The sequence below is a fragment of the Urocitellus parryii genome, chromosome 8, assembly GCF_045843805.1.
Source record: "Urocitellus parryii isolate mUroPar1 chromosome 8, mUroPar1.hap1, whole genome shotgun sequence".
NCBI lineage: Eukaryota > Metazoa > Chordata > Mammalia > Rodentia > Sciuridae > Urocitellus > Urocitellus parryii.
The window spans coordinates 137,123,591-137,140,964 of NC_135538.1; the positions used below are offsets into that span (position 1 = coordinate 137,123,591).

Sequence of the window (17,374 nt, forward strand, 5' to 3'; positions counted from 1 at the left end):
TCCTTCTCCTCTGCCTATATATACATTCAAGTCCCTGCAGTCCTAAAACAAATGCCTGAATCAAAATACCCCTCTTCCAACCTGCATTATTCTCTAGCTACCAGCAAATGTTTTCTTTTCCTTCAAATTTCCTGAAGATCAGTCCACATCGGCTACATCTACTTTTCACATCTCATTGACTTTCAGATCATTGAAATTTAGCTTCTCACCAGGTAACCCAAGTCCCCTAACTGCTGAAGTCTCTGTAAGGTCCTTATCTCTCTCCTCTGCAAATTGCCAAACTCTCTTAGATTTATTGCCACTGGTCTTCCCTGTTTGCCTTCTCCTTATTTAATCATTTGGTCTTTGTCTCCCTCAGGGACTCCAGCTCCTGGACTGACTCCTTAAAAGTTGTTTTTCCCTAGAATTTGAGTCTTAATCCTCTTCCTTCTCGATTTCCAAGTGAGCGTGCCCATTATATGTATATAATTTCTCCATCTCCATCTACCCAACACCAACTACTTCTCTGCACTCCAGACTCGTCTTGTCTATTGGGCATGTTGAATACCCTCCGTGCCTCAAATGCACCAGGTTCAAATAGAATCGCATCTGTTGACTCGCATTCTGATCCCTAGTGCTGCCTTGGAGAACCCATGCATTGTGCTCAGGAGAGGCTCACACACAGATGTGAGTTTGAATAGCAGTCCCAGAACTTTGCAGGTTAGGATCTGGGGTCAGTTATTTATTCATTCCAACTTTAATGTCATCTGAAAAATTATGACAATCACCCAAATACCCAAAAAGCCACTGGAAGAATTAGGTGGGAAATGCCTTTGCACATTATCAGTGGGAGACATTATCACCATTATCACCTCCCACAGTCACCTTTTTACTCCCAAACAGCCTGCATTCTTTATCTCATTTGGAATCTGTCCTCAAAGCCCAATCAGACACCGACCTGGGACCTGGGAGTGACTATTTCGGCCCTTTCACCTCTCATACAATTACAAGTTTCCATTGGTTTTGCCTCTTAATTAATTCTCAAATCCCATCACTCTTCTCCATTCCTACAACCACAGCCCTGAGCCAGGCTCTCCCCCTTTCTCTGAGCATCTCTCCTCCAGTTTTTATTCCTAACCCATAACGTGGGCTGGAGCAGGCTATCTTGATTAAGAATCCTTTATATCCTCCCCATCCTTACAACTGACTCTGACATGGCTGCTTGTTTTTGATAAATGCTACTCAAGAATTGAGAAGATTGGATGAATTCTAGATAGGGAAGAGGGGTGGGAGGGAAAGGGACGGGGAAGGGGATCAGCAAGGATGGTGGAAGGTGATGGACATCATTATACAAAATACATGAGTGAAGATTTGAATTTGGGGCCAACATACCTTATAGATAAACAGAGGCATGAAAAGTTGTGGTATATATGTTGTATTAAGAATTATAATGCAAAAAAATAAAATTGCATGAAATACAATTAACGAAGCGTTGGTGATGATATTTGGATGATTGATGGTGTGAATGATGCAGGGTTGGTGCGGCTGGCCTGGCCCTAGATGTGCTTGGGCCTGTGACGCCTGGACCATGAGCCACCCTCTCAAGAAGGCTGCACCTGGGTGGCAAACATGGGTGGGATGTCCAGCATGTCTTCTTGGTGTCTACCACCATCCATTCTCCTTAGACCCTCTCCTCTGAAGAGCCTGGGCAAAGGAAGTACTTTCACAGCTTCCCTTACAGATAAGCGTAGCCAATGAACTGTGTATGGCTTCCCGGAAACTTCTGGAAAGGCTTTTATTTTCCTGATAAGGGGCGCAGGTCTGACGGTTGCCATCCTTCCCCTTTTCTTTCTGCTATAAGTAGAAATATGAAGCATGGAGCTAGGGGGGCCATTGTGGAACCGAGGAAAAAGTCAAAGGAACCTCTGAAATCCTGACTTTGACACCTTCCGGCTTCTGTGATTGACAGGCACCAGGAAGAAGGAAACTTGCTCACAGACCACCGTGTGGTTACCTGGGAGGGCTGACTAGGTCAAGCAACCTCTCTGGCCTTGGGAGAGCTGAGAAGGAAACGACAAAGAATTCTTTCCTGCTTTCTTCCACAGTTGGGTATTAAAGAAGTAGGGGGTCCATGTTGAAGTCACAGCAAATTAACACCACAAGCTGTTCCTACCTTTCACAGCTCCAGCTCCAGGTTAGCAAGCCTATAATTAACACTCTCTCCAAGCCTTTCATGATTTGTCGGGGGCTGCAGGCTCAGAGGTGGGAAGAGAGAAAAGGCTAGGAGCACATATTTCAGCCACACCCACCTCTTTGAATTCATTAACACTTCTCACCTAATTCTAGGAGAGAGCTGTGCTGATGAATAACGAGATCATAAATCCCCAGTGGAACCAATGCCCTAACTCTCCTGCTCACTTTCTCTACTTGGAGAACCCAGCACATCTGGAGTAATCTGGGGCCATCTTCCTTAATGTAATAAATTACTTGGAATCAATCCTTGGTACCACAAAAAAATACTTTTATATTAAAATTTTATTTACTTAAATATTAAGGAAGAAAGGAAGGAGCATAGAAGGCAGAGTCACTTATGAATATATCCCGTGACCTAGGTTCTGAGGATAGCAACAAGGAGACGCCCCAAGTATCAACACATCCCAGTTGACCTTATATAAAGTCCACAGGGAAACAATGCAACATTAGCAATTCAAAGTGGAAGTAATTCAGTGCAAGTATTTAGAACTTAAGTGTATGTTTATATAATAATGGCTTGATCTTTATTGATGATATCCCATTGTGTTAAACACTCTATAAGAAATATTTAAAAAGATTTGCCTATTCATTATATATGAATATACATATGAAAATGCATAATTTATATGTAAGTATGTATGTATGATGAATATATATACTTTTTTTTAACTAAACAAAAGTAATGTCTTTTTTGTTGTGTGTGTGTGTGTTTTTTTAAGCAGTCTGTTCACATTCTAGATTTCCCAATGCTGTGGTGCACCTGTATATATAAAAACTTTTGCATTTAAGTTCATTTCCAGTTCACATTCAATACTTGTCTGTTCTCAGTACAGCATTACACTTACAATCTAATTTCCAGAGCTTTATTCTCTCCTATTTATACAAGTACAGCATGTTAGGAGAATTGTTTCTTAGCCCCACTGAGGGCTCAAGAATGCTCATCCCCTGTCCCCCGTCTTAGCACTAGTGCAACAGAGAAGCTGAGACCCTTCTGTAGCTTCCTGATGACAAGATGTGCAGAAAGACACCCGTCAAGACAAATCCCCATCACCTGTCTTTTAATTGCCTTCTAAAAGTGCGCTTGATTTCTCAAACACTAAATAGCACAATGTGGAATTCTGCCACTTTCCTTTTCTTGTGTCTACCATAAATTTGGAAATAGAACCCCCCCCCAATGTAACAATGCCTTTAATGGCCATGTATCCTGGAGTACAGATTAACTCTGAGAGCAGATGTTAAAGGCTCTGAGAAGGGTTTTAAATGCAAGTCGGTTTAAAAAAGATATGTAAGTGTTCATTTTACAAGTAAGATTACCCATGCTTTCTCTCCTTTTTTGCTGAAGTAATGAGAGCAATACCACTTTTTTATTTTCTCTTAAATAAGGGACTTCAAATGCTCACTGTGGGGATGCTGTGGTATGGGTCTCAGACCTCTCCTGAATGTTCCCATTCACTGAGGAGCTCTTAACGGTCTGCCCTGAGTGGCAGAGAACCACCCGCACTGAGGTTCCAATGCCCTCCTGCGGGTTGACTATAAACGCACCGCCACCTGTGCCTTGGTAGATAGGACCCACACTTCTGCCTGGATGGGACAACTCTGAAGACCCCACCCAGCTCTAGAGTGCACCTTGATCCCGCCCATGGAGGCCCTGGTGGCCTGGTTCTCCAGCTCTCCCTGGTCCAGCCCTGATCCCTCCTGCCTCACAGAGGTCGATTCGGAGAGCCTGCTCCAGTGAGCTTTCTGCACACCAATCCCCTCCTCCATCTTCCTCTCCTAGGAACTCAACTCAATCATCCTTCCTGAGACTTCCACTTCTAAGATTATTTTCTGAATGGTCTTTAGGAGAGGGTCTCAGGCCTCAGAAAGTCCAATTCAAAGCCACAACATCCCTAACCACTTCTTACTGTCCTGAATTCCTGGCTCTAAAGGCAGAGGTTAAAAATTCCCTTAGAGTTAGGACAAAACCACGAGGAGTTCCAAATGGGTGTCAGCTGACAGGCACAGAATTCAAGAGTAGTCTGCTGAGGGCTTTTGAATGAGGTCTAGTCCTTGTGCTCAGACAAGCACTTATGTATACCTACCACGTGTACACAGAAAAGAGATTGGTTATGAACTGTGGGAGAAATAAAAAGGAATTTTCATCAGATCTTAAATAATTGTTAACAATGTTAGCTGTGGATTCTTTCCTCACTGGAATTATCCATGACAAAAATACTTAAAATGTATATTAACCATAATAGTCTATGCCCCAAATACGATTAAATTTGTGGTTATTTTAGTTCACTTAACATACGGGGCATCCTAATGCAGCTCTCCCTCCTCTCACCCCACAATGAGCATAACAGACAATTCTATGCAGGACCCCAATCACCACGTGGATGTTGTTTATCTGTATCTTTCTCCCCTTCCCACTTCTATTCTGGTTTCAACCAATGGCTTTTCCCACATTTATACACCATTTTGCACTTGTAAATGCTAAGTACAAACTGTATTTCTCAAGTAATTGGGGGTCTGAGATTATTTGTTTATTTTTAGTTTAATTTATACACACACACACACATACACATATATACCTAAACACATATTCATATATATTCTCATGTACATCAATATGTTTTCACACATGTAATCATCTCATGTTTGCTTTGTTCCTCTTTTTGTTGCTAGTTCCTACCCCTGCTTTGCTTTTCCCCCCTTATTTTGGATGTACCCCCACAAGAAGCCCAGTCAGCACCTAACTGGGTCTTTCTGGTTCTCTTTTATACTCACAATAGTGGACAGATCTCTGCTCAATACAGTAGTCTCCTCTTATCTGCAGTTTCATTTTACACAGTTTCAATCACAGTTTAAAAATATTAAATGAAAAATTGGGGGAATAAACAATTTAAAAATTGTCATAAGTAATTTATAACATGCACCATTCTCCATAGTGCGATGAATCTGGTGTCTTTCTTCTCCTTCCCATGAAGGAAGTGAATCAACATTTTGTCCAGCAAAAACTCACAATATAGACATTACCTGGCCCTTAGTCACTGGTCACCATCTCAGTGATCACATGCCTGTCATGGTGCCACAGTGGTCACGTTCCAGCAAGCCTAAGGCAGCTGCCTGGTGCTAGGAACCAAGGTCTACGCCATCCACCTCACCCCATCTCATCATGGCGGCTTTGTTATCATCTCACGTCATCACAAGAAAGGTGAAGAGCAGAGGAAGATATTTTTTGAGAGTGAGGAAGAAAGGACCATATTTACGTAACATTGGTTATACTCTATCGCTATAATTATTCTGTTTTATTATAATTATGCTGTTTATCTCTTATTGTGCATAATTTATAAGTAAGACTTTATTGTAAGTACATATGTGTAGCAAAATATCATAAAATGTATAGGTTTCAGTTCTATCTGTGGTTTAGGGTATCTTGCTGAAGCTCTTGGAACGTATCCTGCACATATTATGGATGATTACTGTACAGTTAAAATCATAGAAAATATTCATATACTCCTCTATACATTTTTCTAACTCATTACCTTTCTTGAAGTCATCAGCATAGATTTCATTAGATCTTTTTTAAAACTAGCTATCCGTTATGTGAACATATCACAATATATTCAGCCATTCCATGATTGAAATGCTAATTTTTTTTGTCACTATAAACAATGTTATAGTTGGTAATACCTAACTTTATAAACTGGATTTTAAGTATCTTTAGTATTAATGCCTAAGATTGGAATTGCTAGGTCAAAGGCTATATGTATTTTTACTATTAGTAGACATTGCTAAATTGCTTTCAGAAAACATTACAAAATTGCACATTTATATCAGCAATGCATGTTTTTCTCTGCATGCATATCAGCAAAAGATATTAACACTTTCCCGCTGGGTACACTGACTCATGCCTGTAATCGCAGCAGCTAGGGAGGTTGAAGCAAGAGAATCACAAATTCAAGGCCATCCTCAGCAACTCAGCAAGGCCCTAAGCAACTTGTGAGACCCTGTCTCTAAATAAAATACAAAAAGTGCTGAGGGAAAAAAAAAGATATTAACATTTTTCCAAATTTTTTCCAGTCTGAGAGATATCTGCTTCTTCAGTCTATTACTGTATTTGAGTGTGTTTTCCTATGATAACAGGCTATTTTGGGGTTTCTCTTTTGTTGATTACATTCTTTGTATACATCTCTATTGGTTATTTGTACATTGTCAATCTGTAAGAGCTTATTTTTTTTACTATGTTAACCATTTATCTGTAATCTATGCTTTGAATGATTTTCAAGGTCTTTCCTGTCTATTTATTTCATTTGGGATATTTTTGATAATAATTTTGTTTTGGGTCATTTGGTCATATACATGGCCATTTGTGATAGTTTGATATGTTTTTTTTTTTGAACTTATAACAATTTTTTATTTACATATGACAGCAGAATGCATTACAATTCTTACTACACATAAAGAGCATGATTTTTCATATCTGTTTGTATATAAAGTATATTCATGCCAATTCGTGTCTTTATACATGTATTTGGATAATAATACCCATCACATTCCATTTCTTTTTTTTTTTTTATTGGTTGTTCAAAACCTTACATGGCTCTTGACATATCATATTTTAGACATTAGTTTCAAGTGAGTTATGAACTCCCATTTTTACCCCAAATACAGATTGCAGAATCACATCCGTTACACATTCACCATTTTACATAATGCCCTATTAGTAACTGTTGTATTCTGCTACCTTTCCTATCCTCTACTATCCCCCCTCCCCTACCCTCCCATCTTCACTCTCTATCCCATCTACTGTAATTCATTTCTCTCCTTGTTTTTTCTTCCAATTCCCCTCACAACCTCTTTTATGTAGTTTTTTTTAACAATGAGGGTCTCTTTCCATTTCCATGCAATTCCCCTTCTCTCTCTTTTTCCCTCCCATCTCATGTCTCTGTTTAATATCAATCTTTTCTTCCTGTTCTTTCTCCCTGCTCTATTCTTAGTTGCTCTCATTATATCAAAGAAGACATTTGGTATTTGTTTTTTAGGGATTGGCTGGCTTCACTAAGCATAATCTGCTCTAGTGCCATCCATTTCCCTGCAAATTCCATGAATTTGTCATTTTTTAGAGCTGCGTAATACTCCATGGTGTATAACTGCCACATTTTTTTAATCCATTCATCCATTGAAGGGCATCTGGGTTGGTTCCACAGTCTAGCTATTGTGAATCGTGCTGCTATGAACATCGATGTGGCAGTATCCCTGTAGTACGCTCTCTTAAGGTCTTCAGGGAATAGACCAAGAAGGGCAATAACTGGGTCAAATGGTGGTTCCATTCCCAGCTTTCCCAGGAATCTCCATACTGCTTTCCAAATTGGCTGAACCAATTTGCAGTCCCACCAGCAATGTACAAGAGTACCCTTTTCCCCACATCCTCTCCAGCACTTGTTATTATTTGACTTCCTGATGGCTGCCAATCTTACTGGAGTGAGATGGTATCTTAGGGTAGTTTTGATTTGCATTTCTCTGACTGCTAGCGATGGTGAGCATTTTTTCATGTACTTGTTGATTGATTGTATGTCCTCCTCTGAGAAGTGTCTGTTCAGGTCCTTGGCCCATTTGTTGATTGGGGTATTTGTTGTCTTATTGTCTAATTTTTTGAGTTCTTTGTATACTCTGGATATTAAGGCTCTGTCTGAAGTGTGAGGAGTAAAAATTTGTTCCCATGATGTAGGCTCCCGATTTACTTCTCTTATTGTTTCTCTTGCTGTGAAAAAACTTTTTAGTTTAATTAAGTCCCATTTGTTGATTCTTGCTGTTAACTCTTGTGCTATAGGCGTCCTGTTAAGGAATTTGGAGCCTGATCCCACAATATGTAGATCGTAGCCAACTTTTTCTTCTATCATAAGCAGAGTCTCTGATTTGATATCTAGGTCCTTGATCCATTTTGAGCTCACTTTTGTGCATGGTGAGAGGAGGGGATTCAGTTTCATTTTGTTGCATATGGATTTCCAGTTTTCCCAACACCACTTGTTGAAGATGCTATCCTTCCTCCATTGCATGCTTTTAGCCCCTTTATCAAATATAAGATAGTTGTAACTTTGTGGATTAGTCTCTGTATCCTCTATTCTGTACCATTGGTCCACCCGCCTGTTTTGGTACCAGTACCATGCTGTTTTTGCTACTATTGCTCTGTAGTATAGTTTGAAATCTGGTACTGCTATACCACCTGATTCACACTTCCTGCTCAGAATTGCTTTTGCTATTCTGGGTCTTTTATTTCTCCATATGAATTTCATGATTGTTTTATCTATTTCTACAAGCAATGCCATTGGGATTTTGATTGGCATTGCATTAAACCTGTAGAGGACTTTTGGTAATATTGCCATTTTGATGATGTTAGTTCTGCCTATCCATGAACAGGGTATATCTTTCCATCTTCTAAGATCTTCTTCTACTTCTCTTTTTAGGGTTCTGTAGTTTTCATTGTATAAATCTTTCACCTCTTTTGTTAGGTTGATTCCCAAGTATTTTATTTTTTTTGAGGATATTGTGAATGGAGTGTTTTTCCTCATTTCCGTTTCAGAAGTTTTGTCACTGATATACAGAAATGCCTTTGATTTGTGCGTGTTGATTTTATAACCTGCCACTTTGCCGAATTCATTTATTAGTTCTAGTAGTTTTTTTGTAGACCCTTTTGGGTCTTCTATGTATAGAATCATGTCATCTGCAAATAGTGATAATTTAAGTTCATCTTTTCCAATTTTTATGCCTTTAATTTCTTTCGTTTGTCTAATTGCTCTGGCCAGTGTTTCGAGAACTATATTGAATAGAAGTGGTGATAAAGGGCATCCCTGTCTTGTTCCAGATTTTAGAGGGAATGCCTCCAATTTTTCTCCGTTCAGAATGATGTTAGCCTGTGGCTTAGCGTAGATAGCTTTCACAATATCAAGGTAAGTTCCTGTTATCCCTAGTTTTTCTAATGTTTTGAACATAAAGGGATGCTGTACTTTGTCGAATGCTTTTTCTGCGTCTATCGAGATGATCATATGGTTCTTATCTTTAAGTCTATTGATATGGTGAATAACATTTATTGATTTCCGTATATCGAACCATCCCTGCATCCCAGGGATGAATCCTACTTGATCATAGTGCACAATTTTTTTGATGTGTCTTTGTATCCGATTCGCCAGAATTTTATTGAGGATTTTTGCATCTAGGTTCATCAGAGATATTGGTCTGTAGTTTTCTTTCTTTGAAGTGTCTTTGACTGGTTTCGGAATCAATGTGATGTTGGCCTCATAGAATGAATTTGGAAGAACTCCCTCTTTTTCTATTTCCTGAAATAACTTGAAAAGTATTGGTATTAATTCTTCTTTAAAGGTTTTGTAAAACTCCGCTGTATACCCATCCGGTCCTGGGCTTTTCTTGGTTGGTAGTCTTTTGATTACTTCTTCAATTTCATCCATTGATATTGGTCTGTTCAAATCGTGTGTGTCCTCCTGACTCAGTCTGGGCAAGTCATATGTCTTAAGAAATTTATCGATGTCTTCACTACCTTCTATTTTATTGGAATATAGGTTTTCAAAATAATTTCTAATTATCTTCTGTATTTCTGTGGCGTCTGTTGTGATATTGCCTTTTTCATCCCTTATGTTAGTAATTTGAGTTCTCTCTCTTCTTCTCTTCGTTAGCATGGCTAAGGGTCTGTCAATCTTGTTTATTTTTTCAAAGAACCAACTTTTAGTTTTGTTAATTTTTTCAATAGTTTCTTTTGTTTCAATTTCATTGATTTCCGCTCTGATTTTAATTATTTCTTGCTTTCTGCTGCATTTACTATTGTTTTGCTCTTCCTTTTCTAGGGCTTTGAGATGAAGTGTGAGCTCATTTATTTGTTGGTTTTTCCTTTTTTTGAGGAATGACCTCCAGGCGATGAATTTCCCTCTTAAAACTGCTTTCATTGTGTCCCATAGATTCCGATATGTTGTGTCTGTATTATCATTTATCTCTAAGAATTTTTTGATTTCCTCCTTTATGTCTTCTGTAACCCCTTGATCATTCAGTAACATATTGTTCATTTTCCATGTGATATTGGATTTTCCCTTCCTTCTTTTATCATTAATTTCCAGTTTCAATCCATTATGATCAGATAAAATGCATGGTATAATCTCCACCCCTTTATATTTATTGAGGGTTGCCCTATGGCATAATATATGGTCTATTTTTGAGAAGGATCCATGTGCTGCTGAGAAAAAAGTATATCCATTGGATGATGGTTGGTATATTCTATATATGTCAGTTAAGTCTAGGTTATTGATTGTGGTATTGAGTTCTATAGTTTCTTTATTCAACTTTTGCTTGGAGGTTCTGTCCAATGGTGAGAGAGGTGTGTTGAAGTCACCCATAATTATTGTGTTGTGATCTATTTGATTCTTGAACTTGAGGAGAATTTGTTTTATGTATTTCGCAGCACCGTTATTTGGTTCATAAATATTGATAATTGTTATATCTTGTTGTTTAATGGTTCCTTTTAACAGTATATAATGTCCTTCCTTATCCCTTTGGATTAACTTAGTCTTGAAGTCGATTTTATTCAATATGAGGATGGCCACACCTGCTTGCTTGCGCGGACCGTGTGCGTGGTATATTTTTTCCCAACCTTTCACCTTCAGCCTGTGTATGTCTTTTCCAGTCAGGTGTGTCTCCCGGAGGCAGCATATTGTTGGATTTGTTTTTTTAATCCATGTTACCAGCCTATGTCGCTTTATTGGAGTGTTTAAACCATTAATGTTTAGAGTTACTATTGATATATGGTTTGTACTTCCAGCCATGTTTGATTATTTATCTCTTTTTTTTTTTTATATTTCGTTTGTTTCTCCATGATTACCTTTCCCCGCTCCATCTGTCTTTACTGAGGTACTTCCCACTGTTGGCTTTGGTTATTGTTTTCCATTTCTTCCTCGTGAAGTGTTTTGCTCAAGATGCTTTGCAACGCTGGTTTTCTGGCTGCAAATTCTTTTAGTTTTTGTTTATCGTGAAAGATTTTTATTTCGTTGTCGTATCTGAAGCTTAATTTTGCTGGGTACAGAATTCTTGGTTGGCATCCGTTGTCTTTCAGTGTTTGAAATACGTTGTTCCAGGATCTTCTCGCTTTCAGCGTCTGAGTTGAAAAGTCCGTTGTTAACCTTATTGGTTTACCCCTGAATGTAATCTTTCTCTTTTCTCTTGCAGCTTTTAATATTTTCTCTTTGTTCTGTATATTGGATATCTTCATAACAATGTGTCTTGGCGTTGGTCTACTGTGATTTTGTATGCTCGGTGTCCTGTATGCATCTACAATTTGTATATCTGTTTCCTTTTTTATTTCTGGAAAGTTTTCTGCAATTATTTCATCTAGTAGATTACTCATTCCCCTGGTTTGAATCTCTATCCCTTCCTCTATCCCAATGACTCTTAAATTTGGTTTTTTTATATTATCACATATCTCTTGTAGGTTTCTCTCGTGATTTTTAACCAGCCTATCTGAGTTGGCTAGACTCTTTTCCAGATGATATATCTTGTCTTCGTTATCTGACGTTCTGGCTTCTACTTGCTCCACTCTATTAATGATACTCTCATTTGAGTTTTTAATTTGGTTTATAATTTCCCTCATTTCTAAGATCATTGTTTGATTCTTTTTTATAGTCTCTATCTCCTGATAAAGATGCTTAACTTCTTCTTTTATCTGTTTATGTAATTCCTTCTCAATGTGTTCTTTCGCTGCTTGAATTTGCTGTCTCGTATCCTCTTTAAGGTTCCGTTCCATCTGTCTCAGGTGATCCATGAGTTCTTTATATGACCATTTTTCTGGTGACTCTATATCCTCCTGAATATTTAGGCTGTCCTGCATTGTTTGCACTCCTTTTCTTCCTTGCTTTTTCATGCTGTTCATATTGTTTCTTGTTCTGTTTGACTGCTGAGTTACTGTTTACTCCTATAAATTTATTTGATGCTTGGGAGGAAAGATATTAGAAGGGATGGGAAGAAGTCACTAAAGAGAATGAGAGTAAGCAGGTAGAATTCAAGGAAGGGGGAATAAGAAAATTGAAAAGAAATGTAAAGGCAGGAGAAAAGAAGGAAAGAACAAAATAGAAAATTTAAAAGAATTTAAAAAAATAATAATAGTAGAAATGAAAAATGAAATTAAAAAAATAGAATAAAATAAAATAAGATGGATTAAAAAAACATTTAAAAGGACAGCAAAAAAAAAAAAATTATAAATGTAGTCCTAGAGTTCGATTAACTGCTCTTCCAGTAGATGGAGCTATGCCTACCGGGCCAAGTCTCTCCCCTCAGTAGGCGGGAGTCAATCACTGTGCAGCAGTTCTTCCACCCGGACTGGGTGAGTCTCCACTCCTGCTGTGGGCGGGGCCTTTCCCAGAGCTGGTCGTTTGCAGCACTGGGCTGGCAGGTGGGGGGTGGTCGTTTGCAGCTCCAAACCACCAGAGGAGGTTCACAGAGTCGGGCCGGCCGGTGCCGAGCAGGCAGCGCCCGCTCCCCCACTCACTGCAAGGTTGCAGGCAGCGACTATTTGGCACCAGCCGGCGGCGGTTCACAAAGCCGCGGCGGGCGTGGGCCCTGGCAGGCAGCGCCCGTTCCTAAGTTTGCTGTAGCGTGTGGGCGGCGGCAGTTCACAGAGCCGGGTGGCGGGGGCCCAGTCGGTCAATGTCTGCTCCTACGTTCGCTGTAACGTGTGGACTGCAACCACCCGGCAGCGGCCGGTGGTGGATCACGGAGCCTGGCCGGTGTGGGCCCAGGCAGGCCGCGCCCGCTCCTAAGCTCGGTGCACCCTGTGGGCCGCTCGTCTGGCAGCGGCCAGCAGCGGTTCACAGAGCCAGGCCGGTGTGGGCCCAGGCAGGCCACGCCCACTCCTAAGATTGCTGCTACGAGTGAGCAGCAGCCATTTGGAGGCGGCTGGCGGGGCTGTGCCCCTGCTCTGCGTTGCCGAGATTCAGTAGTCTGTGACAAGCAGACACCTCCAATTAAACTTACTAGTTCCCGGTAGGTCTCCTTTCAGTGGAATTTTGCTTGAAGTTTCTCAGCCTGACGCCTGTGGGTGTATTAATGAGTCTCTCTGATCCCCTTACCACGGACGCCTTGAATGTGCTGCCTCTTCGCCGGCGGCCATGTTCTTCCATCCTAGTTTGATATGTTTACACAATTTTTGTTTTCTAAATTTTCAGTGTTCACAAACTTAGTTTAATCTGTTCAATTTTCTCACAAATCTTCTTGTAATTTTTTGTGTTTTACACCAATATTTATGCAATATGATATTTATTACTGCATATGGTATGAGAATCAATTTTTCATTTTTTTTGAATTAGAGAGCCAGAGTTTCTGGTTTCTTTTATTAAAAAAACAAACAAACAAACAGAAAACAAATAAAAAACCCCATATACATCTCTTTACTCTATGAAATCTCTAACTTCTCTTATATACTAAAATATACTTGTAGATTTCCTAGTATGAACCAATAGTATGACTCAATAGCTGCTTCTGATATAAGTAATAGAGTATCTTCTTAATTTTTGTGTAGTTTGTTGTTGGGATTTGTCAGGTAATTATTCTTTTAAATAAACTTTAAGACTGTCTTATTGAAGTCCAAAAGAAAAACAAAATAAAAAACCAGAAGGCCCTTAAAACTCCATTGGGATTCTAACTGGAAGACTTTAACAAATTAATAAATAATAATTATATATACATATATATATATATATATATATATATATATATATATATATATATGAAGTACAATGTGATATTATGTACATCATGCAATTACTAAATCAAGCTATTCAGCATATCCATCACCTTCACCTTACCTACTTACCATTTAGGGTATGAGCATTTAAAGTCTACTCTTTTTTATTGGTATTTGGAATTGAACTCAGGGACACTTGACCACTGAGCTACATCCCTAACCCTATTTTGTATTTTATTTAGAGACAGGGTCTCACTGAGTTGCTTAGCATCTCACTTTTGCTAAGGCTGGCTTTGAACTCGTGATCCTCTTGCCTTAGTCTCCCGAGCCACTGGGTTACAGGTGTGTGCCACTCACCTGTCTAAAGACTACTTTTTTAGTAGTTTTGAAATATATAATACATTATTTTTAACTAGTCCACCATTCTGTGTAATATAGATCATAAAACTTGTTCTCCAAACTGAAATTTTATACCCTTTGCCTAACACCTTGGGAGAGTTTTAAAAAATATATTGTGAAACTTCCCATCCAAGAACATGTTTGCCTTTTCATTGATTTCTTATGTCTTTCATTAAAATTTAATAGATGCTGTATATACATTTTGAATCTTGCTTTATAAAATTTGGTTGACTTTTCAAACTTTTGGTCACTATCATGTATGAAATATGTTTTTCTAATTTCTATTAGACATTTAGAAATAAAAAATTTGTTTCTATCAGAAATTAAAATTTCTATTACAAATAGAAATTTTCTAGACAAAGGTAAAAGCTGTTGATTTCTATGCATTTATCTTCTGTCTAGTCATTTGCCAAGTTTTATAAATACTGCACTTTTCTGCCTTGAATATTTTGGGTTTTTCACTTACACAATCATAATTTTAGCAAAATGTGAACTTTTTCCTCTTATTTTTCAGTATTTATAGCAGATACTTCTATATTTTTCATTTTCTAAAATTTTTGAAGCAAGGCTTTAAGACAAAAAGGGTAGCGATAGGGTTTTCTAATTTGTGGTTAGAATTAAATTTGTTAAAATTTTTCCACTTAAATTTTGTTTGGAGGTAAATAATCTTTATTATGATTGAAGAACTTCTACTTTTACTTTTCTTAAGCTTTGTGTACAAATGCCTGCTGAATTTTACCATGTATCTTTCAGGCACTATTGATTGATTGCCTAAGTTTGTCCCTTAATTCACATGAGGGATGATTGACAGATTTCCTTCTACTAAGCCACCCTTACTTTTCTGTGCACATGTTTCCATGATTGTTTTGTAAATTCCTAGAGAAATGTTTGCCAAAATGTGTCAAATGTTAGTAGGTATAACTTAATAAAAGGACGCCATGATCAAATTAATTTGAAAGTCACTGGACCAAACAAAGTTAAACCTTACTTCCCAGAACCTTTGATGCTAATGTGCATTGTCAATCTTTCAAGAGGAGATTCTGAACATGGAGTGTTTAGTGAACTTTGCTGGATCATCTAGTTTTCATGGACCAACCCATGAGATTAGCTCAGAACACACTTTGGGAAATGCATATGTGGAGATCATGTGCTAAGATTGTCAAATAGTTTCAGCACACAAGACCCAACATGGTGGTCAATAAAACATCATGACTATACGATGCCAAAACCGATTTGTTTGGAGAAAAATACTTTAGTTAATTAACATTTTATGCCAACCAATTTTACTTTTATTTATACTAGATTTTTTTTTTACCAGTGTAGGCTCAAATTGTGGATGTAGGGCATGATGCAGACCCATCTTAGAAGTGACCCATCCAGAGGCTGGATGTAATCTCAGTACCAACCATTGTTAAATAAATAATAAATATGATGCAAGGAAATCATGCAATATCCACCTTTCTCTGCAATTCAACCATGGTATCGTGAGTAGGTCTTGCACATAGTACTCACCAATGACATATTCCACCCTGAATAAATCCCTCCTGGGATCGTAGGGACGATTGAAGTCAATCTGGACATAGAAAGACTGTCCTCGACGGACAATCAACTTGTCGTTGTCGTACTTGTCAGTGTGGTGATCGATCTTGTTGGAGTCCCATCTCTCCTTGAACAGGTGAACGGCTGTGACATTCAGGAAGTCTACACACAGAGAAAACAAGCAGAGGACACCGTTAAGTAACTGTGGTTGCAATACAATCTCAAAAAACCAAGATTTTTTTTCCCCCCAAAAAAAGAAGGAAAGCAGTTCTGTTGAATGAAACTCTGCACAGGGACGGGGCGTGGAGCCAATTTGAGAGTCAGCCTCTCGTGATATTCTTGCTTTGGAAGAGGATTTGTTAAAGCTTTTTCTATCCCTGGTCTCATTTCAGATCACAGGACACTCACTTTGGGAGAGACGGATGCTTCTCTAATAGATCTAGACACAGAGAAGCGAGGGCCAGAGTTCAAGTCTTCAGATTCTCAGTCTCATGCTGGTTTGTGTTATGTTAGCCTCTTCCCGTCATGACTGTGCCTCCCTATGTGACACAGCCACTTCAATTTTCCTATCTTTCAAAAGGGGAGAATTGAATCTGACAAAGCCTCAAAGGGACCTTCTAAGGACAAAGTTGGCCATTAATCCAAAATTCTCCTCTTCCCACAGGAAAGGTCAAATGCCCCATCCTTGTGTAATTCTAAAAGTAGACCTGGTCCCTCAGAGGCAGGGAAGAGAGGGAACAGGTCTGGAGACAGGAAAATGACATCTCTATGTGGTAAGTATGATCGCTTCCATTTACACAGCAAGAACCAGCCTTTCATTGCCTCATGACCCATCTGGAAGTCAAACCCCGGTCTGTTTGATGTCAAAATTTCCAGGATGTTCCTGTCTTTTGGAATCAGAAGTATATATGTCAGTTCCATGTTTACTAGTCATCTAATTTCCTCTCCATTACTTAAACTCGTTTCCTCATCATAAAATGAGGATACCAACATTCGTTTCAGAAGCATGATACAGGAGCTGACATCTCTGTGAAAGTGACATGAGATGACATGAAATGGCACATAAAAGGACTTAGCAGAGTCTAACACATAATAATCGTGAATAGAGGTTCGCTCCCCTCTTGTCCTTTACCATTCTCTTCTGCAAATGATTGCTTCATGGGAAAGTAATGCCAACTACTTGTCTATGCCGTCGTTTAGAAGACTGACTCTGGAGGCTGACTTCTGTATGTGCACTTGACATTCTACAGGGTCACTGGGGGGACAAGGCTGGTGGGCTGCCCCTGGCTTTCTGCCCCCCCCCTGTCCCTAACTCTGCCTGCTACACAACTCTCCCTTGTGGCTGTAAACATGCTACTCTCTGAGAACACAGCTTCTGAGCTTATACACATGCTAAGGCATCTCTCTGCAGTGCTCCAAAGACATCTTTGCTTTTATACAGGAATCTTGTGCAGGATTCCTGGTCCCCTTGGGTCCCTTTTTTCC

At 39.0% G+C, this 17,374-nt stretch overlaps 1 protein-coding gene across 1 annotated transcript in view; it reads right to left on the minus strand.

Annotated features, from left to right (window-relative positions):
* Positions 1 to 17,374, minus strand: part of F13a1 (coagulation factor XIII A chain) — a 175,158-nt gene that overhangs the window by 143,694 nt on the left and 14,090 nt on the right. Inside the window, exon 3 of the mRNA XM_077801735.1 lies at positions 15,863 to 16,051. Within this exon, the coding sequence (XP_077657861.1) occupies positions 15,863 to 16,051 (189 nt within the window). The remainder of the gene's footprint in view (positions 1 to 15,862; positions 16,052 to 17,374) is intronic.